Source organism: Pelodiscus sinensis, chromosome 30 (genome assembly GCF_052426305.1).
Source record: "Pelodiscus sinensis isolate ZL-2025 chromosome 30, ASM5242630v1, whole genome shotgun sequence".
Classification (NCBI taxonomy): Eukaryota; Metazoa; Chordata; order Testudines; family Trionychidae; genus Pelodiscus; species Pelodiscus sinensis.
Window position 1 is genome coordinate 11,109,748 of NC_143081.1, and position 26,099 is coordinate 11,135,846.

General features: G+C 47.2%; 3 protein-coding genes across 3 annotated transcripts; 2 read left to right on the forward strand and 1 right to left on the reverse strand.

Annotated features, from left to right (window-relative positions):
- The first annotated feature begins 283 nt into the window (after window positions 1-283).
- On the forward strand, window positions 284-1,216 carry LOC102445267 (olfactory receptor 11G2-like). Its single transcript, XM_014573240.3, has one exon. It carries the CDS (start codon window positions 284-286, stop codon window positions 1,214-1,216), a length of 933 nt encoding a protein of 310 aa, XP_014428726.3.
- A 13,430-nt stretch (window positions 1,217-14,646) lies between these two features.
- On the forward strand, window positions 14,647-15,573 carry LOC102445522 (olfactory receptor 13G1-like). The gene has a single exon (XM_014573248.3). It carries the CDS (start codon window positions 14,647-14,649, stop codon window positions 15,571-15,573), a length of 927 nt encoding a protein of 308 aa, XP_014428734.3.
- A 7,544-nt stretch (window positions 15,574-23,117) lies between these two features.
- Window positions 23,118-24,582, reverse strand: LOC102445762 (olfactory receptor 11G2-like). The gene is made up of 2 exons (XM_006111321.3): window positions 24,559-24,582; window positions 23,118-24,071 (listed from the first exon to the last, which is right to left on the reverse strand). The coding sequence occupies exons 1-2, from the start codon at window positions 24,580-24,582 to the stop codon at window positions 23,118-23,120; spliced, it is 978 nt and encodes a 325-aa protein (XP_006111383.3).
- Window positions 24,583-26,099: the final 1,517 nt, after the last annotated feature.

Consider the following 26,099-nt stretch of genomic DNA (forward strand, 5'->3'; position numbering starts at 1 on the left):
CGCGGAAGGAGGTGCGAGCGAGCGTTGCCCAGGAAGAACAGCCGGCTGCACGTCTCAGGGCAGGAACATTGTCTAACCTGAAAGATTTCCAAGGGGGAAGAAACCCAACGCGAGTGTGAGACATGATACAGGGCAGTGGGGGTGGGGGTAGGGGGGTCAGAGAGTCTGACGGACGGTGACTTTAGAGCTGTCACCTGCTGCTCTTAAGACACCTCCCCATCCAGGTCTGTGGGCAGATCCCTGCTGTCTCCTTGATCGTTTCTATCACCTCCAAGGTCGCCCAATGAATCTGGCCAATGGCACCGCCCCAGTGACCCAGTTCCTGCTGCTGGGTTTCCCCTCCCTGGGCCGGCAGAGCCGGGAGCTCCTCTGTGCCCTGCTCTCCTTGGCCTATGCCGCCACCGTGGTGGGGAACTTCTGCATCGTGTGGGCCGTGCTGCGGGACCCCCGCCTCCAGCGCCTGCCCATGTACATCCTGCTGGGGAGCTTCTCCTGGCTGGAGATCTGCTACGTCACCGCCACCGCGCCCCGGATGCTCTGCGACCTGCTGCATCCCGGCCTCCCCATCTCCTTCCACGCCTGCTTCCTGCAGTTCTACTTCTTCTTCTCCACGGGGGCCACTGAATGCCTCCTCCTCGCGGCCATGGGTCTGGACCGGTACCTGGCCATCTGCCAGCCCCTGCGCTACCCCGTCCTCATGTCCCCCCCACTCTGCTGGACCATGGTCGCCTCCTGCTGGCTCACTGGCTTCCTGTGGTACATAGCACCCATCAGCCTCATGTCCCGGCTCTCCTTCTGCAGCCCCTACACCCTGGACCATTTTGTCTGTGATCCGGCCCCATTGTGGGCGGCCACCTGCTCCCCTGCTCCCCGGACTGAACAATTCTACTCCACCATGAGCTCCCTCATGATCGTCACCACTTTCCTCTCCATCCTGGCCTCCTACGGGCTCGTTATCAGGGCCGTGCTGAGGCTGCCCTCAGGGGCTGGGCGACACAAGGCCTTCTCCACCTGCACCTCCCACCTGGCTGTTGTGGGCCTCTTCTGGGGCTCCATCATGGTCACCTACGTCATCCCGACGGCCTCCGGGACCAGCGGGAAGGTGGTGACGCTGTTCTACACAGTGGGGACCCCGCTGCTCAACCCGCTGATCTACAGCCTGAGGAACAAGGAGATGAAGGAGGCTCTGAGGAGGACCTTGCTGGGGGAGCATTAGGGGGCTCTGCGGTGACCTCCATCCTCCGGGACTGGTGGGAGAGAAGGCGTCATGGGCATGGGCCCTACTCCTCCAGGGGGTGCTGGCTCCACATGGCATTTTGTGTGATCTGTCGGGGTCGCTGTAATATGAATAGTTACAGATGCTATAGCTATAGCTCAGAGAGGTGTGCGTTTGCGTGTGTGTGGGTGTGGGTGTCTTTGCTGTGTTTGCAGATGGTCCTTGGATCAATGTGAGTTCCCCCTGTGACCCAACATGCTGCGCCCACCTTCTCGGCCATCCAGCAAGACGGGGGTGTCCAGAGACTGCCACATGCATATCTGTTTTCAAAACGAGGAGACATCTGTGTGCTTAGATCCCCTGCTTTGCCACTGCCAGGGTAGCACCCATCACCCCCAGCCCCTGCTCCTTCCCGTCCTGGCCCAGTAGCCCCCGCACTCTGTCCTGGCCAGGGATGGGGACGAGCAGATCTCAGGCCAGCAGGAGGAGCGCCTGGAACATCCTCCAGCAGGAGACAGACTGAGCCTGGTGCTTGAACCAAGGACAGCCAGAGTTATACTCTGAGTGACAGACAGGCCGTGTGAAAGGCAGAGGTCTGCCTGCAAGTCCGTGTCTCTCGGCACTAGAACGGCTGGCCCTGCTAACAGCACAGGAAGTACGTAAGAACCTGCCACCGGGGCACCCAGCTAAGCACATGATAAAACAGTGTAAAACAACGAGGACAGGGTGACCGGGAGGGATTGCGTGAGGATTCCCTGTGGTGTCCCCGCCCTCTGGGGCACCTGGCATTGGCCACTGAGGGCAGACAGGATACTGGGCTGGATGGACCTGTGGTCTGACCCCGTCTGGCCGTTCTCATGTAACAACAGCAGGGACGGCTTTGGAGGAAAGTCCAAGGGGAGGTACCAACGCGTGGGATGATACGTATGTAGATTGAGTATCTCTGTCTATAAATATGGGGCACCTCGACGTAACCCTGTGGCCGGACTGGGGGCAATAGTGAGTCCACACTATCGACTGAGCTGTGTCCATTGTCCTGGGTTCACATGCGTAGGGGCTCCCAGGCCATCGGGCTAACACCACCTCTTACTGTACTTTGTTGGACACTAAACCTGACTGAAGTGCCTTCGTATCTTATGGGAGCCCATGGTCACTGGGGACTCTGGTGAGGTCTGTTCCGCTAGCCCCCTGGGCAGAGCTGGTACGATCCCCTGAGGGAGCCCATGAAAACACACTCAGCTGAACGTGTATCATCACTGATGGAGCAGGAGACCGGTCAGGACAGCACACCAGCGAATCCGGAATTTGCTGTATCTCTGTCCTGACCTATTACACCTCCCGGGGGAATCTGTGGGGAGACAGAAATTAATTTGTGTGAATGGAGAGTCAGACACAGCCCAAGGGGGATGGAACAGCAGAGCTGCCTGACCTGAGACTGGACAATATGCGGGCCCCTGCTTGCTTTGAACTCGAACACCTTGGCTCCAACACACTGGGTCCCACTTTGCCACACCCCTCCCAGAGTGAGGGCTGGGTCCCAGGGGTCTGACAGCCCCTCCCTCCTGCACTAAAACTCCACCCCACTGCCCCCGAGAGCTAATGGGCCAGAGCCCCAGAGGGTGTAAATGAGCCGTGGCTCCATTGGAGTCACTGGGCCAGGCTCCTCGTGGGTGTAACTGTTTGAAACCTCCCTTCAGGAAGTCGAAGGCTCCTATCAACGCCCCCCCCCCCCACACTCTTCTCTTCTGCAGACTAAGGACGATTCCCTGCGGGAGCATCCCTTTAATAGGAAAAAAGACTAAAGTAGACATCCAGGTTTGCATCAGAAACTACAGCAATCTGGGGGTGTGTCTAGACTACAGAGTTTTGTCGACAAAAGTGGACTTTTGTCGACAAAACTATACCTGCGTCTACACTATCACTGAGTTCTGTCGACATAATGTTGACAGAACTCAGCAGTTTTGTCGACGCTGGTAAACCTCATTTTACGAGGCATAACGCCTTCTGTCGACAGAGTTCTGTCGACAGAAGGTGTTATTGCATGTAGGGTTGTGTCTAGACTACAGGGTTTTGTCGACAAAGCAGCTTGCTTTGTTGACAGAACTGAATGTAGTCTAGACGCTCTTTGTCGACAGAAGCTTTGTCGACAGTATCTGTCTACAAACCTTCTGTCAACAAAACCCTGTAGTCTAGACGTACCCTGGGTGTTGAAGCATACCGATAGGCCAGGAGAGAAAGAGAGAGAGAGAGATCCTAGACAAATGACCCAACATATGAGCAAACTGAGATTAAAACATGCTATCAGAGTAAACATTCTCAGCTACTAAATCTATATTCTCCTGAATCTGAGTCAGGAAGGGAAACAGATATCACAATGAATGTTTGCAAATAGAGGCATGTGAAGCCATTTGGACTATTTATATACGATTACATGAATTAGTAGTGAAAAGTATGACCTCAGAATTTAGTCTAACTAGTAACCAAGATGAAAATTTCTAAATTAATTTCACAAACAAGATTAATTGAGTGATTCTTTCAGTATATATAACATATCATATACCATAATAATATCTATCTATCTATCTATCTATCTATCTATCTATCTATCTATCTATCTATCTATCTATCTATCTATCTATCTATCTATCTATCTATCTATCTGGTACGTCTAAACTACATCCCGTTATCGAAAAAGGGATGTAAATTAGATGTATTGAAATTGTACATGAAGCTGGGATTTGAATTTCCCATGCTTCATTTACATAATGGTGGCCGCATTTCGAAAAAACCTGAGGTCAAGACTGGGATCTTTTGACAAAAATGCCCCGTTTTGAAAGATCCTGTAATCCTCATTTTTTTGAGGGTTACAGGATCTTTCAAAATGGGCCATTTCTGTTGAAAGATCCCCGTCTTGACCGCATTTTTTTTTTTGAAAAGCGGCTTTTTGAAAAAAAGTCGCGGCCACCATTATGTAAATGAAGCACAGGAAATTCAAATTCCAGCTTCATGTACAATTTTGATACGTCTAATTTACATTCCTTTTTCAATAAAGGGATGTAGTTTAGATATACCCTATCTATCTATCCATATGTCTGTCTGTGGCTACATCTAGACTGCCTGCCCTTTTCGACAGAGGCTTTTTTGGCAGTATCTTTCGAAAAAGCCTCTGTCAAAAAAGAGCATCTAGCCAATAAGAAGATTTTTCAAAAAAGCATCTTGTTTTTTCGAAAGAGAGTGTAGACACTCTCTTTCGAAAAAGCCGTTTTCATGCAATAGCGCCTTTTTTCGAAAGATGACTTTTGAAAAAAGGCATTATTCCACATAAAATGAAGTTTACTGCCATTGACAAAACCGCCGCATTCTGTCAATTTACTGTTGACAGAACACGGTGGTAGTCTGGACACAGGTATAGTTTTTTCGAAAAAAGTCACAGAATCATAGAATCATAGGACTGGAAGGGACCTCGAGAGGTCATTGAGTCCAGCCCCCCACCCTCAAGGCAGGACCAAGCTCCATCTACACCATCCCTGACAGATGTCTATCTAACCTGTTCTTAAATATCTCCAGAGAGGGAGATTCCACCACCTCCCTTGGCAATTTATTCCAATATTTGACCACCCTGACAGTTAGGAATTTTTTCCTAATGTCCAATCTAAACCTCCCCTGCTGCACTTTAAGCCCATTACTCCTTGTCCTGTCCTCAGAAACCAAGAGGAACAAATTTTCTCCTTCCTCCTTGTGACACCCTTTTAGATATTTGAAAACCGTTATCATGTCCCCCCTTAATCTTCTTTTTTCCAAACTAAACAAGCCCAGTTCATGAAGCCTGGCTTCATAGGTCATGTTCTCTAGACCTTTAATCATTCTTGTCGCTCTTCTCTGTTCCCTTTCCAATTTCTCCACATCTTTCTTGAAATGTGGCGCCCAGAACTGGACACAGTATTCCAGCTGAGGCCTAACTAGTGCAGAGTAGAGCGGCAGAATGACTTCACGAGTTTTGCTTACAACACACCTGTTGATACAACCTAGAATCATATTTGCTTTTTTTGCAACAGCATCACACTGTTGACTCATATTCAACTTGTGGTCCACTATGACCCCTAGATCCCTTTCCGCCATGCTCCTTCCTAGACAGTCGCTTCCCATCTTGTATGTATGGAACTGATTGTTCCTTCCTAAGTGGAGCACTTTGCATTTCTCTTTATTAAACCTCATCCTGTTTACCTCTGACCATTTCTCTAACTTGCTAAGGTCATTTTGAATTATGTCCCTATCCTCCAAAGAAGTTGCAACCCCACCCAGTTTGGTATCATCTGCAAACTTAATAAGCGTACTCTCTATCCCAATATCTACATCATTGATGAAGATATTGAACAGTACGGGTCCCAAAACAGACCCTTGAGGAACTCCACTTGTTATCCCTTTCCAGCAGGATTTAGCACCGTTAACAACAACTCTCTGACTATGGTTATCCAGCCAATTATGCACCCACCTTATGGTGGCCTTATCTAAGTTATATTTGCCTAGTTTATCAATAAGAATATCATGCGAGACCGTATCAAATGCCTTACTAAAGTCTAGGTATATGACATCCACCGCTTCTCCCTTATCCACAAGGCTCGTTATCCTATCAAAGAAAGCTATCAGATTAGTTTGGCATGACTTGTTCTTCACAAACCCATGCTGGATATTCCCTATCACTTTATTACCTTCCAAGTGTTTGCATATGATTTCCTTAATTACCTGCTCCATTATCTTCCCTGGGACAGACGTTAAACTGACCGGTCTGTAGTTTCCTGGGTTGTTCTTATTCCCCTTTTTATAGATGGGCACAATATTTGCCCTTTCCCAGTCTTCTGGAATCTCCCCTGTCTGCCATGATTTTTCAAAAATCATAGCTAAAGGCTCAGATACCTCCTCTATCAGCTCCTTGAGTATCCTGGGATGCATTTCATCAGGACCTGGTGACTTGCTGACATCTAACTTTCTTAAGTGATTTTTAACTTGTTCTTTGTGTATCCTATCTTCTAAACTTACCCTGTCTCTGCTTGTATTCACTACGTTAGGCACACTTCCAGACTTCTCGGTGAAGACCGAAACAAAGAAGTCATTGAGCATCTCTGCCATTTCCAAGTTTCCTCTTACTGCTTCTCCCTCCTCACTAAGCAGTGGGCCTACCCTGTCCTTGGTCTTCCTCTTGCTTTTAATGTATTTATAAAAGGTCTTCTTGTTTCCCTTTATGCGTGTAGCTAGTTTGATCTCATTTTGTGCCTTTGCCTTTCTAATCTTGCCCCTGCATTCCTGTGTTGCTTGCCTATATTCATCCTTTGTTATTTGTCCTAGTTTCCATTTTTTATATGACTCCTTTTTTATTTTGAGATCATGCAAGATCTCCTTGTTAAGCAAGCTGGTCTTTTGCCATATTTTCTATCTTTCCTACACAGCGGAATTGTTTGCTTTTGGGCCCTTAACAACGTCCCTTTGAAATACTTCCAACTCTCCTCAGTTGTTTTTCCCTTCAGTCTTGCTTCCCATGGGACCTTACCTACAAGTTCTCTGAGCTTATCAAAATCTGCCATCCTGAAATCCATTACCTCAATTGTGCTGGTCTCCCTTCTACCTTTCCTTAAGATCATGAACTCTATTAGTTCTTGATCACTGTCCCCTATACTGTCTTCCACTTTCAAGTTCTCAACTAGTTCCTCCCTATTTGTTAAAACCAAATCCCGAACAGCTTCTCCTCTGGTAGCTTTTTCAACCATCTGAAACAGGAAGTTGTCTCCAATGCAGTCCAGAAACTTATTGGATAGCCTGTGCCCCGCTGTGTTAGTTTCCCAACATATGTCTGGATAGTTGAAGTCCCCCATCACCACCAAATCTTGGGCTTTGGATAGTTTTGTTAATTGTTTAAAAAAGGCCTCATCCACCTCTTCCACCTGGCTAGGTGGCCTGTAGTAGACTCTAGTCTACTGTAGTCCCTGAAGTCCCTGTAGTCTAGACACACCCTGTATGTCTTAGATAGATAGATAGATAGATAGATAGATAGATAGATAGATAGATAGATAGATAGATAGATAGATACTGTCGCCCATTCCCAGCCTCTGGCAAACAGAGGCCAGGGATACCAAAGGAAAAGGAGTTGTTTTATTCTGAGCCTCGGGACATGGAATCAGTGCCAAAGGGCTGCACGTCAATGGACCGTGGGCTGGATGTAGTGACCCAGCATTCACAGGCCTACCTTGGCAGAGTTTCCTTTCACCCAAAGGGCGAGATGTTGGTGATTCCAATTAATAATCATGATCATAACTCACATTGCGCAGAAGCTAAATCTGCTATCCACACGGTGTGCACACCGTTCCCTAGCACTGTGATGCATCTCTCTGCCCCCGATCTCCATAGACTTCAGAAGATTTCAGTCCACAGTCACAAACAGGTGTGGAGCAATAGTTTGCTGAGTGTCCACCATGGCACACAGCATCACTAGAACCAGGTGTCACCTTATCACGCTACATTTCTTACAGTAACAGCCTGAGAGCCCTAGGGACTGTGTTCCGCAGTGCTGGGCACCTACCATGTGAAAGTAGGGAGAGCAGCTGAGGTTCGGGATTCTGGAAATATCTGGCCCTGTGAGTTTGTGAGTTCTTAGCCCAAAATCTAGGCACCTGCCAAGAGAGGATGATATTGTAAAATGGAGATTCTGGCCCAAGAATGAAGGGCAGCGCGCTCCAGTGATTAGGCCACTGACTGCTGACCTAAGACTTGTCACTGCTCATCTGGGTCTCCTTCCTTCACTGGCCTTTCAAGGGCCAGGGGTGGGGGTTGGAGTTGGTGTTGGGGTTAAGGTTAGGGTAAGGGTTAGGATTAAGTTTAGGGTTATGGTTAGAGTTAAGATTAGGGTGAGATTTAGAGTTAAGGTTAGGGTTAATGTTAGGATTAGGGTTCGGGTAAGGGTTATGTTTAAGGTAAGGTTAATGTAAGGGTTAAAGTTAGGGTTAGAGTTAAGGTTAGGGTTTGGGTTATGATTATGTTTAGGGTAAGGTTAAGGTTAGGGTTAGAGTTTAGGTTAGGGTTAGGGTTAGGGTTGGAGTTAGGGTTAGATTTAGGGTTTCCATGTGTGTTAGTTTCCCTATAGATAAGATTGCATAATGACACTGACCAGCCTTAACAACACCAGTTGAAGTCTATGGATGAAAATCCCTGTCCCAAGGCTAATGATTATTAATAGATACAGTTTTAAAGAATGATGTCCCCAATCAACATACATGCAGAACGTTTCAGTAACATTGGGTGAATAGACCTTTCTGTGCGTATCTGTTTGTTTTCCCTGCACAGCCCACATTGGAGTAAATATTCTGAATTGCTCTGGGGAAACACAGCCCCATGGCAATCTGTATATTAGGCTGGAAATTCGTCTTAGCCTAACTCCTCTTATGCACTCGGTAGATGAACTGTGCTTTCCAGAAGGGATGTGTTCGAGATGTGGAGACCGTGGTAGAATGGGAAACACCCCAAGTACTGTTACACAGCGGATCTATAGTTTCACAAGTTTTCTAAGCAGAATCTTCCTCTAGCAACAGGGCGTTGGAGAAGAGGAGCAGCAGCCAGACCCAGCATGTGAGCATGTATGTGATTGCCAAAACTGTTAGCTACTTAATGTATTGAGAAGCAAGGAATTGAACAAAATGTGCTTGTACTAGGGATGCCAATGAAAAAAAATTGCCATTCAATTCTATTAGAACCCATTTGTCCCTGTTACAGAGCAGTTAACTTGTTCGGGCTGTCTCCTTTTTCAAATTTTGATTACACTCAGAAATGAACCTGTTTTGCCAGGTACTGCACAGAGTCAGCCATGTTGTGATGTAGAGGAAAGATTCTGCTTTACATTTGGAAAATATCTTGTCCCGTTTCAGGATAGATAGATAGATAGATAGATAGATAGATAGATAGATAGATAGATAGATAGATAGATAGATAGATAGATAGATAGATAGATAGATAGATGTAATGTAGCTTTTTACACATGTCCGTTGTATGTATGAAGGGGGAACCAATCTTCAGTAAGACTTATATTTCTGAAGGGCTACGTCTAGACTACAAGCATCTTTCGAAAGAAAGCATCTAGACAGCAACTAGTATTTTCGAAAAAGTGAGCGGCTTTTTTGAAACAGAGCACCCAGGCAGTCTCTCTTTTGGAAAAGCCCTGTTTGCATTCAATAACGGCTTTTTTCGAAAGAGCACTTTCAAAAAAAGGCAGTATTCCTCATAAAATGAGGTTTTCCGTGGTTGAAAAAACTGCCATGTTCTTTCGATTTTCTTTTGAAAGAACACGGCAGCAGTCTAGATGTAGGTGAAGTTTTTTTGAAAAAAGGCCACTTAAAAAAACCAAAAACCCTGTCGTCTAGAGACACTCAAAAAGGACACGAGTGGGAACTATCCCATTGGATTTGGCACAGTGAAAGGAACTTTGGCCAGATCCTCCTGTGGTATAAATTGCCATCACCTCAAAAGTTTTTCTAGCCTTCCTTCTTCATTACAGAGAAAAAGCTGAAAAACATGACAGTATTAATACAAACACTTCAAAAACCCCAGAACCACAGCAGGCAAGGAAAAAGAAGTTAGGGTGTGTTATTCTAAAGAGTTTGGTAAGTCTGGGGGAGCTGATTTGTGATTATTTCTGGTTTTGAGGCAGGTGATGCTGCAGTTGTCACCCCTGTTTAATCCCCACTGGTTTGGAAATTAATTTCACAACTTTCTAAGTTGCCTGAATTATGGGCTGGCTTGTTTGACGTAAGCAAATGACCAAGACAATCCCAGTCACAGTTGCTGTCACTGACAGTTAGCACATTCCAGGGAGCAGGTCTCTGCATGACCGGTGGTGTCCTTATTGCCTGGCATGTTGAAGGCAGCTGGACGTTCATCATTTATTTTAACGTGACCACAGATGACCTCCTAGGAGCAGGTCAGATTATTTTTCTTCAGGAAATATGGAGAAAATATTTTAAAAAATAACTTCAATCGCCTCCACAATCAATCACTGATTTTTCTTCAAAAATTCCAACAAAATTGTATTTTAAACTTGCAGAGTATACATATACACACAGACACACAGGGTACATCTAGACTGCAAGGCTATATTGGGATACTGGAGGTATCCTGAAATAGCTATCCTGCATCCAAAAAACATGTCTGAAATTTCAAATAATTTTCGAAATAACAGACATGCTTATTTTGGCATCCCTGTTCACCTCATTCCATGAGGAATAAGGGATGTCTTGAAAGAGTGCTTTATTTCAAAATTTGGCGCCATGTAGATGCACCAAATTTCAAAATAGCCCATTCGAAATAAAATCGAAATAAGATTGTGCTATCTTATTTCGATTTTAGAGTGCAGTTTAGACACACACACTCACCATTTTTGACCAGCTCTAATCACTGCAGTTAAAAGAAACTCTGAGCCTTTCTAACCACCATTTGAATTAATGGGAACTGAGGGAACTTAGGGCTAGAGAGGGGCACATAATTGATTTGGATGATTTATGATCAGCCAGTCAATAAAATAAAATAAAATAAAATAAAATAAAATAAAATAGTTCAATCCTAATTGCAAATGACATTTGCACAATTTTTGTCACATTAGAAAAATTAGGAAAAAATCATTTTGGGGTGATAGGAGCTGTTTTATCCTGAATTGTTTAATTTGGAACATTTTTAATAAAAGTAAAAGAAATGGATGGCGTGATTGCAAACCCCAGACGGATGCCGAAGGTGGGTCCCACTGATAACCAGCCACCTCATAGGTGAGGTATGAGACCCCCAGATAAATGTCCACAATGGAGCAGAGATAGAATCAAGGGCTACTGGCTAGTTTGCAGCTGCCCTTCCTCAGGTGTTATTGTTGAAGCTGATCTGCCTGGCATAGATCCACTATACACTTGAGAGTGTTCATCAGGTGAGGACGTGGGTTCCACCATGAAAGCTCATGACACTATCTAGATATACAGTGTGGCAGCCTGACAGCAGGGGGCTCTGAAGCCTAGCGTCAGATACACGGGGAGCTGGGTATGTAGTTTTATGTTCCCATTATAGGCTGCCAGAGACTGTGGCCCAGCGGTTCAACACCTGAAGTCTCTCTGTCGTCAGCCTGACGGGAAGGCTGATCAGAACACCTGAGGCCAGTTCAGGCTGATGAGTGCACCACAAATAACCCTCCCTCAGGCAAGGCGGGGGGAAGGAGTGGAGGGAGGGACCAGAGGAGAAGTGAAGGAGAACCGAGCAGCCCAGCACAAAAGCCTGACCCTAGACAGCCTGCAACAAAGCCTGACCCAAGGCATTAGGAGGAGGTGCTCAGGAGGGGTTCAGGAAGTGGCCCAGGGGGGGCACTGTTCCATGGGGCTAGAGCCAGGCCTCACAGTCCACTCGGGTCAACCCCCCCATAGGGCCCTGGGCCGGAACCCGGAGCAAGAGGGTTCCCTCCAAGCCCCTCCTGACTGGTGGGCTGCCTGCAAGAAACAGGAGAGGCCCTGTGGTCTAACGTAGGGACTGATGTCCCATACCCTGGACTTGCCTATGATGAAAAGGGCTCGGCTAGTGGGGTACCCTTGCCTTCGTGGCAGTGTTGGGGACACCGCGAGCCTCTGAGGCACACAAAGAAAACCCCGCCAAGAAGCACAAAACCTAGGGGCTTAGCCCCAACCGGCCACAATAGTTGGTCTGTAAGGTGCCACAGGACTACTCATTTTTATGTATTTGAGAGTTTGTGAGCAAACGAGTCTGTCCGTCCGTCTGTTTTTTCAAGAACTCCTCCCAGATGGTAAGAGCTAGGCCCACTGAATTCGGTAGGCAGCTTCCTCTTCTCCTAACGTAAAGCACGGTCAGAGTTTGGCTGTGTCCGGACAATGGGACATGCCTGGAATCCGTTTGTTTTTCAGAACATGGAAAGGGAGGGGGATGCTAGGAGGGAGTTATACAGCAAAGTGACCAAAAGGGGGTAGCAAAAGGTCAGAAATGGGGACCAGGAGAGCTATAACCCCACTGGGACAGCAGGGATGGAGGTAAGCTTCCTGTACATCGCGCTAGCAAGATCCCTACCACAGCCAGCTCCGGGAGCCGCCCTGCTCTGAGAGTAGCTGCGGCCAGCCCCAGGGAGCTGCCTATGCACAGTGTGGCCCCCAATTCACTCAGGCCTGGGGACCCACCACGGGGAACTGCTGCCCTCACCAGCTCCTCCACCCTTCACAAATCAACTCTATGCCCTGATCCCTTCTTCACCCCGAACCCACACTCAATCCTCCCAGCAATTCCTGCACTGAGTCCCTCCTCACTCCAACCCTGAGTTCTGCACCCCCACATCCTTATGCCCCTGCCCTGAGCCCCTCCCCACCCCAACCCTGAGTTCTGCTCCCCCCACATCCTAACCCCACCTCCCTGAGCCCCTGCTTGCCCCAACCCTGAGTTCTGCACCCCCCACATCCTTATCCCTGCACCCTGAGCCCCTCCCCACCCCAACCCTGAGTTCTGCACCCCCCACATCCTTATGCCCCCTCCCTTAGCCCCTCCTCACCCCAACCCTGACTCCTTCACCCCCTACTCCCTCTTCCCTCTGCCCTGAGCCCCTCCGTAAGGACCCAAGCTAGGAAACTGTGCTAGTAATTAAATATGCATTGGAGCAAGGTCTCCAGGTTTTTCTATCCACGTGTCCCATCCACTATAAAGTTATCTGCATGTTCTTGCTCCAATGCCCAGCCAAGTATCTTATGTGAAGTAGAACAGCTTCCACAGGGGAGACAGTGAAAGCACCATCCCAACACCCCATAGCCTGGCAGTTGGGGAATTGCTGGGGCAAGGAAGCCGTGTTGGGTGAGTTACTTTCTCTTGTCTGAGCATGAGTCTTCTTTATTTCAGTTGGGTACGTCTAGACTACAGGGTTTTGTCGACAGAAGTTTTGTCGACAGATACTGTCGACAAAACTTCTGTTGACAAAGAGCGTCTAGACTACATCCAGTTCTGTCGACAAAGCAAGCCTCTTTGTCGACATAACAGTGTGGACGCAAAGGACAGTGTAGATGCAATAATGCCTTCTATCGACAGAACTCTGTCAACAAAAGGCGTTATTCCTCGTAGAATGAGGTTTGCATACGTCGACAAAACTGCTGAGTTTTGTCGATGTTATGTCGACATAACTGAAAGGCAGTGTGGTATAGTCCACTTTTGTCGACAAAACCCTGTAGTCTAGACACACCCAAAGTGTCTACCCCCCTATCTCTGTTTCTCCAGTTTTGTGAATGGTGCCAGAATCTATCCCACAACATTAGAATGTGTACAGTCAGAACTGTTCAAATGAACCATTTAGATATTTCTTCAGTTTAGTCTATTTTCAGCTGGAACAATCAGCCTAAAGTGTGAACTATTTTGGTTGACCCAATTCTGAATTTTTTTCAGCTAAAAAAAAAGTTTGGGTCAAAAAATTCCACCCAGCTCTATTCAGGACTTGAAGACATGGTAACTCATGGATCGCTGTATATCATGCATCATTCTCGGTATCTGATCCAGAAATGATAAGGCTGAGCATTTCAAAGGCCTCTTAGTGAGCTATTTCAATTTTTTCAGCTGAAAAAATTAGTTGCAGTAAAATTAGGGCTGTCAGACTATTAAAAGATTCATTGTGATTAATAGTGAGATTAAAAATAATCACAAATAATCATAGTTGCATCACACTGTTAAACAATAAGACAATGCCATTTGTTTACATATTTTGGATGTTTTCTACATTTTCAAATAAATTGATTTCAATTACAACACAGAGTACAAAGTGCCCAGTGCATGTTATTATTTTTATTATAAATATTTGCACTGAAAAAGGTAAACAAAATATATTGTATTTTTTCAATTCACCTCATACAAACACTATCGTGAAATCCCTTAATTATGAATGTGCAACTTGCAAATGAAAAATTATGATTTTTACATAACTTCACTCAAAAATAAAACAATGTAAAACCTTAGAGCCTACAAGTCTACTCAGTCCTACTTGTTCAGCCAATTGCTCAGATGAGTTTGTTTATATTTGTGGGTGATAATGCTTAGCATATCTGGTATGCCAGCTAGAGAAGTACCATGGGAATGCCTGTTCTCACTTTCAGCTGACATTGTAAATAAGAAGCAATTTTTATCATTTTAATATCCTTTGAGAAAAAAAAATTCATTCTGAGTAAAATTTAAGATGTCAAAATGTTTCAATAAAATGTGTTTGTTACATGTACACACACAGAGTTTAAAATTGAAAAATTTCAGAACTTTTCACATGATAAATAGAGAAAATTGACATTTCATTTTTCCATCTTAATTCAGGATGAAAACAAATGCCAAAAACATTGACTAGAGAAGTTGCAGCAACCAAGCCTTCATCCCCCACTGTCCCCTGAGCTCCAGAAATGAAGAACCAAAGCATCGTGACCACATTCATCGTGCTGGGACTCTCCAGTGACACCCACCTGCAGTTCTTACTCTTCGTCCTATTCCTCTCCATCTACGTCATCGCTCTGCTGGGCAACTTACTCATCATGGCTGCCGTCCTTTCCAATTCCAAGCTGCAGAGGCCCATGTATTTTTTCCTCTTCCATTTGGCCATGGTGGACATCATCGGCACCTCCACTGTCATCCCCCAAATGCTGGGGAACCTAGTGGCGGTCAGGAAATCTATCTCTTTCCCAAGGTGCATAGCCCAGCTCTACTTCTTCACTTGGTCTTTGGGGGCGGAGATGGTGCTCTTCACCGTCATGGCTTACGACCGCTATGTGGCTGTTTGCCATCCTTTGCGCTACAGCATCATGATGAACAAGACCATGTGCATGGGCCTGTCTGCTCTCGTGATGGTCATTGCTGTGATCAACACTTCAGTCCACACGGGCCTCGTCCTGCGTCTGACCTTCTGTGGGCCCAACATTATTAACCATTTCTTCTGTGAGATCCCATCCCTGCTGGTTCTTTCCTGCACCTCGGTGCGGATAAATGAGGTCATGTCCTTCACAACGGATATCTTCCTAGCTATGGGAGACTTCCTGCTGATCGGTGTCTCTTACTGCTTCATTGTCAGGGCCATCTTGAGGATCAAAACAACTGAAGGGAGGAGAAAAGCCTTCTCCACCTGCTCCTCCCACCTCATTGTGGTATCTCTTTATTACTCCACTGTCATCTACACCTACATTCGCCCGGCCTCCAGTTACTCCTTCAACAAAGACAAGATCATTGCCACCCTGTACAGCCTGGTGACGCCGACTCTCAACCCCATCGTCTACACCCTTCGGAATAAAGATGTCAGGCAGGCCATCAGGAAAATGCTTCCACACCTTGGGAAATAGGTCAGGATGGGACACACCTTGAGAAGTTTGGTAGAAAGTCTGGAGCTCTGGTTTTGGCTTCTCTGTAAAGGAGACTCAGAAGAAACTAATGCAGGTTTCATGCAGGACTTTCTAACTGGTCACACACCGATTTCCTAAATCACTGAAAATGTTGGAACTAGTTGAAACTATGGCTATGACTGCAGAGCTTTTCCGGGAATGTGTCCACTTTTCAGAAAAAAATGTCGGAAAAGTGGTCATATTTTGTCGGCATTCCTGTAAACCTCCTTATATAAGGAAGAAGGGTTGTTCCAAAAGAGGGGCTTTTTTTCCAAAATTTGGCCTCGTGTACATGAGCCAAATTTTAGAAAAGCCTCTTTTGGAAGGAAATTGCATTTCTTTTACTGATTTATCTTTGTGGTGTATACATAGCCTATGGCTACGTCTAGAATGCATCCCTCTGTCAACAGAGGGATGCAAATCAAGCACATCAAAATTGCTAATGAAGCAGGAATTTAAATATCCCGTGCTTCATTAGCATAAACATGGCCACCACTTTTTTTTGAAATGGACCTTTTTTGAAAAAAAAATGGCAGTCTAGATGTGGATTTATTGAAAATAAAGCCTTTTTTGACAGATCCCGTATGCCTAAAAAAAAGAGGTTTACAGGATTTGTTAAACAAGGTTGTTGCTGTTTTTTTTTTTTTTTTGACAGATACAAGTCTAGACTGCTGGGTTTTGTTTTTGAGAAAGCTTCATTTCGAAAAAAAAAGCGGTGGCCATGTTTATGCTAATGAAGCATGGGATATTTAAATCCCTGCTTCACTAGCAATTTCGATGTGCCTAATCTACATCTGTCTGTCTACAAAGAGGTATAGTTTAGACACACCCTAATTAGTTTAGAAAGAAAGAAAGAAAGAAAGAAAGAAAGAAAGAAAGAAAGAAAGAAAGAAAGAAAGAAAGAAAGTTAACTATCTCAAATGTTTCAGACTTGTGATATAAAAGCAGTGAAATTTAACCCAGTAGTGACAGATGGCAGAACAAGGAGCAATGGTCTCAAGTTACAGTGGGAGAGGTCTAGGTTGGAAATTAGGAAAAACTATTTTACTAGGAGGGAGGTGAAACACTGGGATGGGTTCCCTAGGGAGGTGGTGGAATCTCCATCCCTAGAAGTTTTTAAGTCTTGGCTTGACAAAGCCCTGGCTGGGCTGATTTAGTTGGGATTGGTCCTGGCTAGAGCAAGGACTTGATGACCTTCTGAGGTCTCTCCTGGCTTTATGATTCTATGATTCTATTGTTTTGTAGCTTTTATAGTTTTCCTTCATTGTCGCTAAAATTTCCCAGCTGTGAAATAGGCAAAAGGATACTTGTTGACAACTCTGATGCTTTATCATTTCATTTCTCCACCTGAGGACTGTGTACAGTGGCTAATCCCACTGTGTGAAACTGGGCTCCAGAAAGACCTTATGGGGATGTTGTGATTGGATGATGTTTGTTTGTACTATGTGGGATGAAGGCTGGTGAGTGACTGTGCAGTGAGTGATACAAACACGGTTCATTGTCACCAGCTCAGTGAACATGTTTTCTTCTGCTTCCCCACCCAGCTCGCCCCCGGCACACTGTGCTAGTTAGAGAAGGAAATTGCAGACACTCCAATACAATGAAGCTCTGCGGCTGAATGACGATTCACCTCCGTAGGAATACAATCAATAGAAAAAGAAGATCCAGTGATCAGTGAAATATTTCTCATTGGTATTCTCATGGCCACCCTGCGCCCCTCTGGACTGGAGACACTGGCATGGGTGTGCTTAAAGACCTGCGCGGGGACACAGCACTGGACCAGTGTATCAACCCACCCCTGCCAAGGTTGGAATTGCCCCCCATAATGTCCCCAGAGCTGGGTTCCAGCTCTAGAGGAAGATCTCTCAGCCTCTTCTCAGACTCAGTCTCTACTGTGCCCCAGAGTGGGAGGAGTCTGGTCTCAGTTTCCCTGACATCCAAAAAACCTCAAAAAACAAAATAAAAAACTTGATTGCTGCCGCCACTGGGTATGTCCATACTACAGTGCTATTTCGAATTAACTTAATTTGAAATAGTTAATTCAAATTAAGCTAATTCGAAATAATGCATCTAGACACAAAAACTATTTCAAAATAGCATTTTGCTATTTCGAAATAGCACATCCACACTCAAAGGACCCTGAACCGAAGTTAAGGCTGGCCGGAACCAGTGCCAGCAGGGCATCAGGTTAGGACTTAGTGTGTGGGGCTGCTGCCTGAGGCTAACTGAGCTCCATGCTTAAAGGGACCCTACCCCCACCCTGGACAGACAGTTCTCAGGGCTCCCCGCTTGCTTGTCTACCTCGATGAGGGACAGCAAAGCAGTCCTGTCTTGGAGTGCCCTGAGTGCCTGCACTTGGGACACCACAGCACTTGGCCATAGGGAGCCAGAGCTTCCCCTGGGCACGTCGGTGCGTCTCGTGGGGTCGTTGCCATCAGCCCGGCTGCGCTTGCTGCAGGCTGCCATCCGGGGGATCCATCAGGGGGCTGTCAGGATCCAGGAGGCCCTGAAGGAGAGTCCACCCCAAGGAGCCCTCAGAGCCTCCCCCATCCTCCCCACCGGGGGCTCGTGCCTCATTTCTACCTCACGTTCTTCCACTTACCCTCCCTACCCTCCCTTCCTGATGTCAAATAAAAGATACGTATGTTCAAAAATAGAAACTGGGTTTATTGAATAAAACTGGGGGGGAGATGAACCTTTGGGGAGACTGGGAAAAGGAGGTGGGAGAGGGGAAGAGAGAGGGTGGAAGCGGGGAGAGGGAAACCTGGGAGGAGGGAGCTGGAAGGGAGAAGCAAGGGGAAGAAAGGGGAGGGGAAGCTCAGGGCTCAAGGTTGGGGGTCTCGCCAGACCAACTTGACTTTCATGCTAACCTGCTCCTGAGTTCGCATGTGGCCTTTGGTGGCCAGGCTGGCAGCTATCCTGCCATAGACGGCCGCATTCCTCTGTCTAGTGTGGAGATCATAGACATTGGGGGTATCCCCCCAAATCTGAAGAAGGTCCATGATCTCCACCCTGGACCAGGAAGGTGCCTGCTTTCTCCAGCCCCTGTCAGGCTCCTGCAAGCTGGCAGACTGTTCCTGGGGAGTGGTGGAGGGCTGGCGGCCAGTGGCTTGTTGGATCATGTTTTGGGGCCACTGGGTCCGGGGCCCCAGTGGCTACTTCTGGCTCTGGGCTGGCAGGCTTGGAGCTGGAACAGGTACTGAGGCCAGGGTCTACCCCTTTAATGGCTCCCGGGCTGGGGGAGAGGAGAGTAAGTTTTCCAGGTTGTGCCCAGAGTGGCCACCAGGGCTCCCTGGGAAGGGCTGGAGGCCCCCTATTTTGAATTAAGTTTCTACACAGCACTTAATTTGAAATAGCTATTTTGAATTTGGCTTTACTCCTCGTAGAATGAAGTTTTCCAAATTCGAAATAAGGGCTCCACTATTTCGAATTTATTTCGAAATAGCGGTTTGCCTGTGTAGATGCTATTAAAGTTAATTCAATAACTGCTATTATTTTGAATTAACTTTGTAGTGTAGACATACCCACCGAGTGTATCTAAAAATAGAAAATAAATCTGTTTCCAAGGAAGAAACCTCTTGAAATCCCTTCCCCGACGCAAAGCTCCCTCTGTCCCAACCTCCGTTTGACTTGCAGTTGGGAAAACACAGATAATCCTCAGAGAACAATGGGACTTTGCTTCCCTCGATTACTGTGGTTTCTATTAGGCATGCAGGTTTAGGGATACAAAAATCAACCAATACCAGTGTCACACGGATGTCATATGTGGGTCCTGCAGATTAGCAGGCCTGGGATGGAAGTTTCCATCCCTGCTGGACCCAGCTCAGCATAGCCTGGGACCCTGCAAGCCCCAACAGCAGCTGGGTTTTATCAGCTCTAACCTGTGCCTTGAGCTGAGAAACTACTGAGCAGTAAAGAAATTCAACCTCGGTCTCAGCCATAGGAGCGATAAGAATGGCGTTGGGCCAGGTACGTGCACACCCGGTAAACTAGAGTCTAAAACTTGAGGGGGGTCCTGCCCCTCTGGAAGTTCCACCAGAGACCTTTTCCCTTGAAAGGTGCCCTGGGTCCCCTCAGCTAGAGCCCGGGTGCGAGGTGACCGGAACGGGACTCCCCGCAGACCTGATGGGGTATAAGATTTCCAAGTGCCTGTTGTTCATTTAGGTGTAGTGCTTTGCCTATGCTAATTACTTGGATTAGTTTGCAGTAGTTGTGTATTTGCCAGTATTAAACCTGTAATGGTAGTGCTGTAGTGAGATTTGTATTTTGTAGTAGCTGTGTAAGCATTTGGCAGTATTAAGTTTGTCTTTGTAGTGAGATTAATAAAAGCAACTATCTATCCCTCATCAACTCTGTCTTGAAGCACATCCACAACATTGTTGGGCCCTGGCCCTGTGACTTGACAACCAGTTAACCATAACAAAAAGAAAACACTTTTATTATTAAAACAAGATGACTCTTGCAAGCATAGTAAATGACTGGGTGTTAAAAGCCATGGATTTAAATTGACTCAGAAATCCTTCCTGAGCTTAATTCTTAGTTACAAAAGAGAAGAGAAAAACATTTAACCAGCTAAGTCATGATTTCCAAACCCCCAAACAAGGAAAACATTAAATCTGATGGAAATCTAAACTTTCCCTACTTAAACTTTTTAATTAAGTCGACGAGTCTGTTCCTGGGAGAGTCCTTCTCTCTTGTTTCTCTTGCTCTGTACCTGGGGGAAAACTGCTGCTTCCCCCAAACAAAAGAAAAAATCCACTCTCTCGTTTGAAATTCCTTATCTGCATTTCATTGGCTGAATGCCCAAAGCCCCCTCCCTCAAATGTGTCTCCACAGTTAGCTTAACCCTTTCCTTCTTTTCCAGGTAAGCCAGACTCTCCTTTGAGGTGCCCATTCATGACATAGATAAAACTGGGGAGTTCTAGTGCCTGTCTTCTTTGACTCCAGAATGGAAAATAGAACCCAGAAGTCCTGCTTCCAGCCACCCCTCAAGCCTCCTTCCAGAGCCAGTCTCACCCTAGTGTTGGGGCTCAAATCCAGGAATCCTGGGTGCCACCTGCCTTCTGATCTAATCTATTAGACCCTTTCTGGGCCCAGGGCTCATACCTAGAAATCCTCAGACTCTGCCTTGCTCCCCAACCCTCAAGACTCTGCACTCAGAACAGGAAATATCTGAATGAATCTCAGATGTGAAATAGCAGACCTGCTGTGATGGACCGGGCTGGGTTTGGGCACCACTGAGGGAATCCACTCAGGGCAAATTGCTCAAACCCAGGGCTACTTATAGCCCTAGACTGGAGACCTTTCCCAAAATAGGTCACAAACCAGTCACCCCGAGTGTTTCAGCTGCCATTCTGGCTAGTAGGAAGCTTCACAAACAAAACCCCTCACACACTCCAGCTCTCCCTGTGCCACAATCAGCCCCGGGCCTTACACACAGGTGAGGGGTTAGAGAACCTAATTTCACCAACTCCGAACAGATCCTCCCGGTCCCAAAGAACCAGCCACAGACCATGGTCAATTTATACTTTCGATCTTACCCACAAGAGCATGGTGAGCCAGTCCTTTAGCATCTAAAATCTAAAGGTTTATTAACAAAAGGAAGAAAAGGTCGAGAGTGAGATTGTTAAGTTACAAACTGCTAGCTCAGAGTCTCTGGTGTACATCCAGTATCAGGATGGGTCAGCAATCCTTCCCACTCCCTGTCCCTAGCAAGGCTGCATCTGGGATCAGGAGCAAGACCGAATATCAGGTGGAAACAGCCTCATGGCACTTTTCTATTTCTGTGTCTCCCAAACTGGAGCTGGTCACATGATCAAGTGGCCTGTCTCTGTTTCACATGCAAGTAGTTGTTATGCCCTGGACAATCTGCAGGTTTCAGATGCATCCCTGAGGTGTTTTTTGGCCTCTCCGAGAGCCATTGTCCATGCAGCAGTACTAGTTACACAGCCATTCACTGAACAATCCCTCCTCACAACAGGCCCTCCAGGCCGATTTCTCCCTCCCAGACAGAGAACATTTACAATACAAGAACAGAGCCCATATCCATAACTTCACACACAAACATCACACAAGTACATGAGCAGCATACACAGAATCAGTAGAGCATAAGCTTTTGTTTTACACCTCATATCATCCCCTTGGACAGAATTTGGGGCAAACACCGCACCATGGGTACGTCTAAACTACATGCCTCCGTCGACGGAGGCATGTAGATTAGCCAGATCGGCAGAGGGAAATGAAGCTGCGATTAAAATAATCTTTCATACCTGTGCCAATCAAGAAAGGCTTCTTTGTTGGCGCGGCGCGTCCAGACTGCCCCGATCTGTCGACAAACAGCTGATCGGCAGAGCGGGGCAGCCATTTAAATTTAAATGAAGACGCGATTATTTTAATCGCGGCTTCATTTCCCTCTGCCGATCTGGCTAATCTACATGCCTCCGTCGACGGAGGCATGTAGTCTAGACACACCCCATGGGTGCACTAGTGATTTGTTTGCTCACTTTAAAATCCAATAATGTGACACCTGTGAGTTGTGGTATGCTACCTCTCACCGGAATCTGATTTCAGACCATGTTTTTATAGGCTTCAGGGGTGATCCTACACACTGGTAGCCCTAACGTCAGTGCCAGACAAATTAGTGGGATGTATAGCAAGGAAGAGGATAACCAGACATGGGTAAACATAATTGACTGGGGAAAAGTCAGCACAGCTTTTGTAAAGGGAAGTGTTGCCCCAGACATATATATGAATTCTTTGAGCATGTCAACAACAATCTGAACAGTGCTGATCCTGTGGATACAACCCATTGCAGAGTTTGAAAGCCCTTGACAAGGACCCCAAAGGGGAAACACTTGCCAGGTGCTCTTCTAGATAGTTTTGTTTTTCCAATTCTTGGGAGGTGGGGGACGTAAGTTGTCAGCACATCTGGGATCTATTTCTAGCTCTTGGAGGTCTATTGGGCAGCACTTCCGGATTGTGCCCATTGCTCTGGGAAGGAGTAAGAAAGTGGGATCCGGGGAGTTAGCACACGGTGTGGGAGTCTGGACTCCCGGGTCAAAGTTAAGGCCAGAGGGGACCAGCCCAGATTATCCAGGGCTGACCTTCTGTAGGACACGGGTCACCAACCCGAACCGTTCACTGAAATGAGACCGAAGTGGGACCAAGACTCTCCTAGTGGCAGGGAAATAACTATCTGCGGTGACCCCAGATAACCCAGACGAGTGAGATGCACCCTATGCTATAATGGGGAGGAGCAACCTCTCCCAAGTCATGGCCAATAGGACCAGCATGGTAGTGAAATTACTCCCCTACCCCTGCTGGACCCTGAGTCCTGATCTACACTAGAGCAGAAGGTCTACTTAAGACATGCAGCTCTAACTATGTTAATCACATAGATGGAGTCGACATATCTTAAATCACCGACCACACAGTGGGAACTTAACAGGAGCAAATGCTCCCTTCTCCCCAGCCAATCCTGGCAGATGGGGTCACAGGAGAGCCCCCTACTGCTTCCCCAGCAGGGTTCTTCTCAGAGCCTCCTTCATCTCCTTGTTCCTCAGGCTGTAGATCAGGGGGTTCAACAGCGGGGTCCACAACATGTACAACAGCGTCACCACCTTCCCGCTGCCCCCCGAGGCTGTTGGGATGACATAGTTGACCATCAGGGCCCCGTAGTACAGGCCTACGATGGTCAGGTGGGTGGTGCAGGTGGAGAAGGCCTTGTGCCGCCCGGCCCCTGCGGGCAGCCTCAGCACGGCCCTGATGATGAGCCCGTAGGAGGCCAGGATGAAGAGGAAGGTGGCGAAAAGCATTAAGGATGCCATGTTGGAGCAGAACTGACCGACCCAGTGATCTGGAGAGCAGGAGGCAGCCAGTAATGGGACTGGGTCACAGACAAAATGGTCCAGGGTGTAGGGGCTGCAGAAGGAGAGCCGGGAGATGAGGACGATGGGCGCTATGAACCACAGGAAACCCATGAGCCAGCAGGAGGCGACCATGGTCCAGCAGAGCTGGGGGGACATGAGGATGGGGTAGCGCAGGGGCTGGCAGATGGCCAGGGATCTATCCAGGGCCATGGCTGCGAGGAAAAAGCTGTCGGTGGTTCCCAGGGAAAAGAAGAAGTAGAACTGCAGGAAGCAGGCGTGGAAGGAGATGGGGAGGCCAGGGCGCAGCAGGTCACAGAGCATCCGTGGCACAGTGGATGTGACGAAGCAGATCTCCAGACAGGAGAAGTTCCCCAGCAGGATGTACATGGGCAGGCGCTGGAGGCGGGGGTCCCGCAGCACGGCCCACACGATGCAGAAGTTCCCCACCACGGTAGCGGCATACGCCAAGGAGAGCAGAGCAAAGAGGAGCTCCCGGCTCTGCCGGCCCAGGGAGGGGAAACCCAGCAGCAGGAACTGGGTCACTGGGGCGGTGCCATTGGCCGGATTCATCAGAAGACCCTGGAGGTGATAGAAATGAAACAGAGACAGAGTCACCGGCCGTCAGACTGACACCCCCACCCCCACTGCCCCGTATCACGTCTCACACTCAAGCTGGGTTTTTTCCTCCGTTGGAAACCTTTCAGGCGGGGCAAAGTTGCTGCCCTGAGATGTGTAGCTGGCTGTTCTTCCAGGGCAACGCTCGCTTGCGCCGCCTTCCATGGTGAGGTCAGCTTCACTGGGTCAGGGTAGGATCCCAAACCCCATCAGTGCTGCTCAGCTTAGTAGGTGGTGCTCTGAGAAACTTCCTGGACTTCAAGGCTGCAATGAAATGGCCTAGGTTGGGCACCTAAATCCCTTTGACAGTCTGGTCTTAAATTCCTATTGGAAATGGGATTCGGCTCCTAAACCACTTACATCCCTTTTGGAAATGGGATTAGGCTCCTAAGTGTTCCCTGTGTCTCCCTGCTGCATATTACAGTCTGGGAGCAAGAGGCCATTTTATTATTCCCCCTTTTCATTTGGACATATCTAAGGACGACATTGGTCATGGATTGTCCCTAAGGGCCCCGCAGAAGGAAAATTGAGATCCGATGAATGCAGTGATTAATGCAGGAATTAATGCAGGGATTAATGCAGTTATGAGTGCAGTGATTAATGCAGTGATTAATGCAGGGATGAATGCAGTGATGAATGCAGTGATGAATGCAGGGATTAATGCAGGGATAGTATTAAATGCCACAAACTATCGTCACACGGGAAATGGATGTTTAGAGTCAGTGGGTAATTATATTATGTATTTGTTTTTTATTAGTTATGCAACTTCTGGGAGCCCCCATCACAACCCAGAACCTGATGGTGCCAGGTGTTGCACAGACACAGAGGGAAAAGATACAGCTTGGCCAATCTGCCTTATCCCCTATATTTTCTGAATAGGATTAAAATGAGAGATCAAGTTCCTATTGCGTGACAGACTCAGAATTAAAATTAATCTCTGTACAAATTCCTAGATAGGATTGGCATGTGCAGTTCATAACTATATTATAATATCAATTAACATATAAAGCTACCTAAGGATATGTCTACACTAGCTCATTAATTCGAGCTAGGTAGGCAAATCAGGCAACCAGAGATGCAAATGAAGCCCGGGATTTAAATGTCCCGGGCTTTATTTGCATGTTCCCATCCAGCCGCCATTTTTAAATCCCTCTTAGTTCGAACAAACTGCCCATAGCTACACGCGGCAGTTTAAAGTTAATCTGAATTAAATCCTTAGTTCAGATTAACTGTTACTCCTCATGGAATCTGTTAGGGTATGTCTACACTACCCTCCTAGTTCGAACTAGGAGGGTAATGTATGCATACCGCACTTGCTAATGAAGCCCGGGATTTGAATTTCCCGGGCTTCATTAGCATAAGCGGGGAGCCGCCATTTTTAAATCCCCGCTGCTTCGAACCCCGTGTAGCGCGGCTACACGGGGCTCGAACTAGGTAGTTCGGACTAGGGTGCCTATTCCGAACTACCGGTACACCTCGTTTCACGAGGAGTAACGGTAGTTCGGAATAGGACCCTAGTCCGAACTACCTAGTTCGAGCCCCGTGTAGCCGCGCTACACGGGGTTCGAAGCAGCGGGGATTTAAAAATGGCGGCTCCCCGCTTATGCTAATGAAGCCCGGGAAATTCAAATCCCGGGCTTCATTAGCAAGTGCGGTATGCATACATTACCCCGCTAGTTCGAACTAGCGGGGTAGTGTAGACATACCCTCACTGGCTGGGGGCCAACTGGCCAAGCAGCAGAAAAGGACGTGGGGACACAGTGTGTGAGAATCTAACAGTGTATTGGGCTGCCCGCAGACCCCTCGCAGCGTTACATGGATGGTGAATTGTACAGCAAATCTCACACCCCCTTGGATTCATTGTAAAGCACAGTCAAGAATTGTAATAACCAGCCTCAGTCACATTTGTGGCTGTAAACCAGGATAACATGGTACGTGGATGAGGGGATGGACGACACAGGAAGGATCACTTGACAGTTATCTGCTCCTCTTGTTCCCTCTAAC

Coding starts and splice junctions, on each gene's coding strand:
- LOC102445762 (XM_006111321.3), bottom strand. CDS start 24,582: ATGTCGTCCTTAGATATGTCCAAA. Junction 24,072..24,558: donor CGTCCTTAGATATGTCCAAA/TGAAAAGGGGGA, acceptor CTGTTTCATTTC/TATCACCTCCAGGGTCTTCT.
- LOC102445522 (XM_014573248.3), top strand. CDS start 14,647: ATGAAGAACCAAAGCATCGTGACCACATTCATCGTGCTGGGACTCTCC.
- LOC102445267 (XM_014573240.3), top strand. CDS start 284: ATGAATCTGGCCAATGGCACCGCCCCAGTGACCCAGTTCCTGCTGCTG.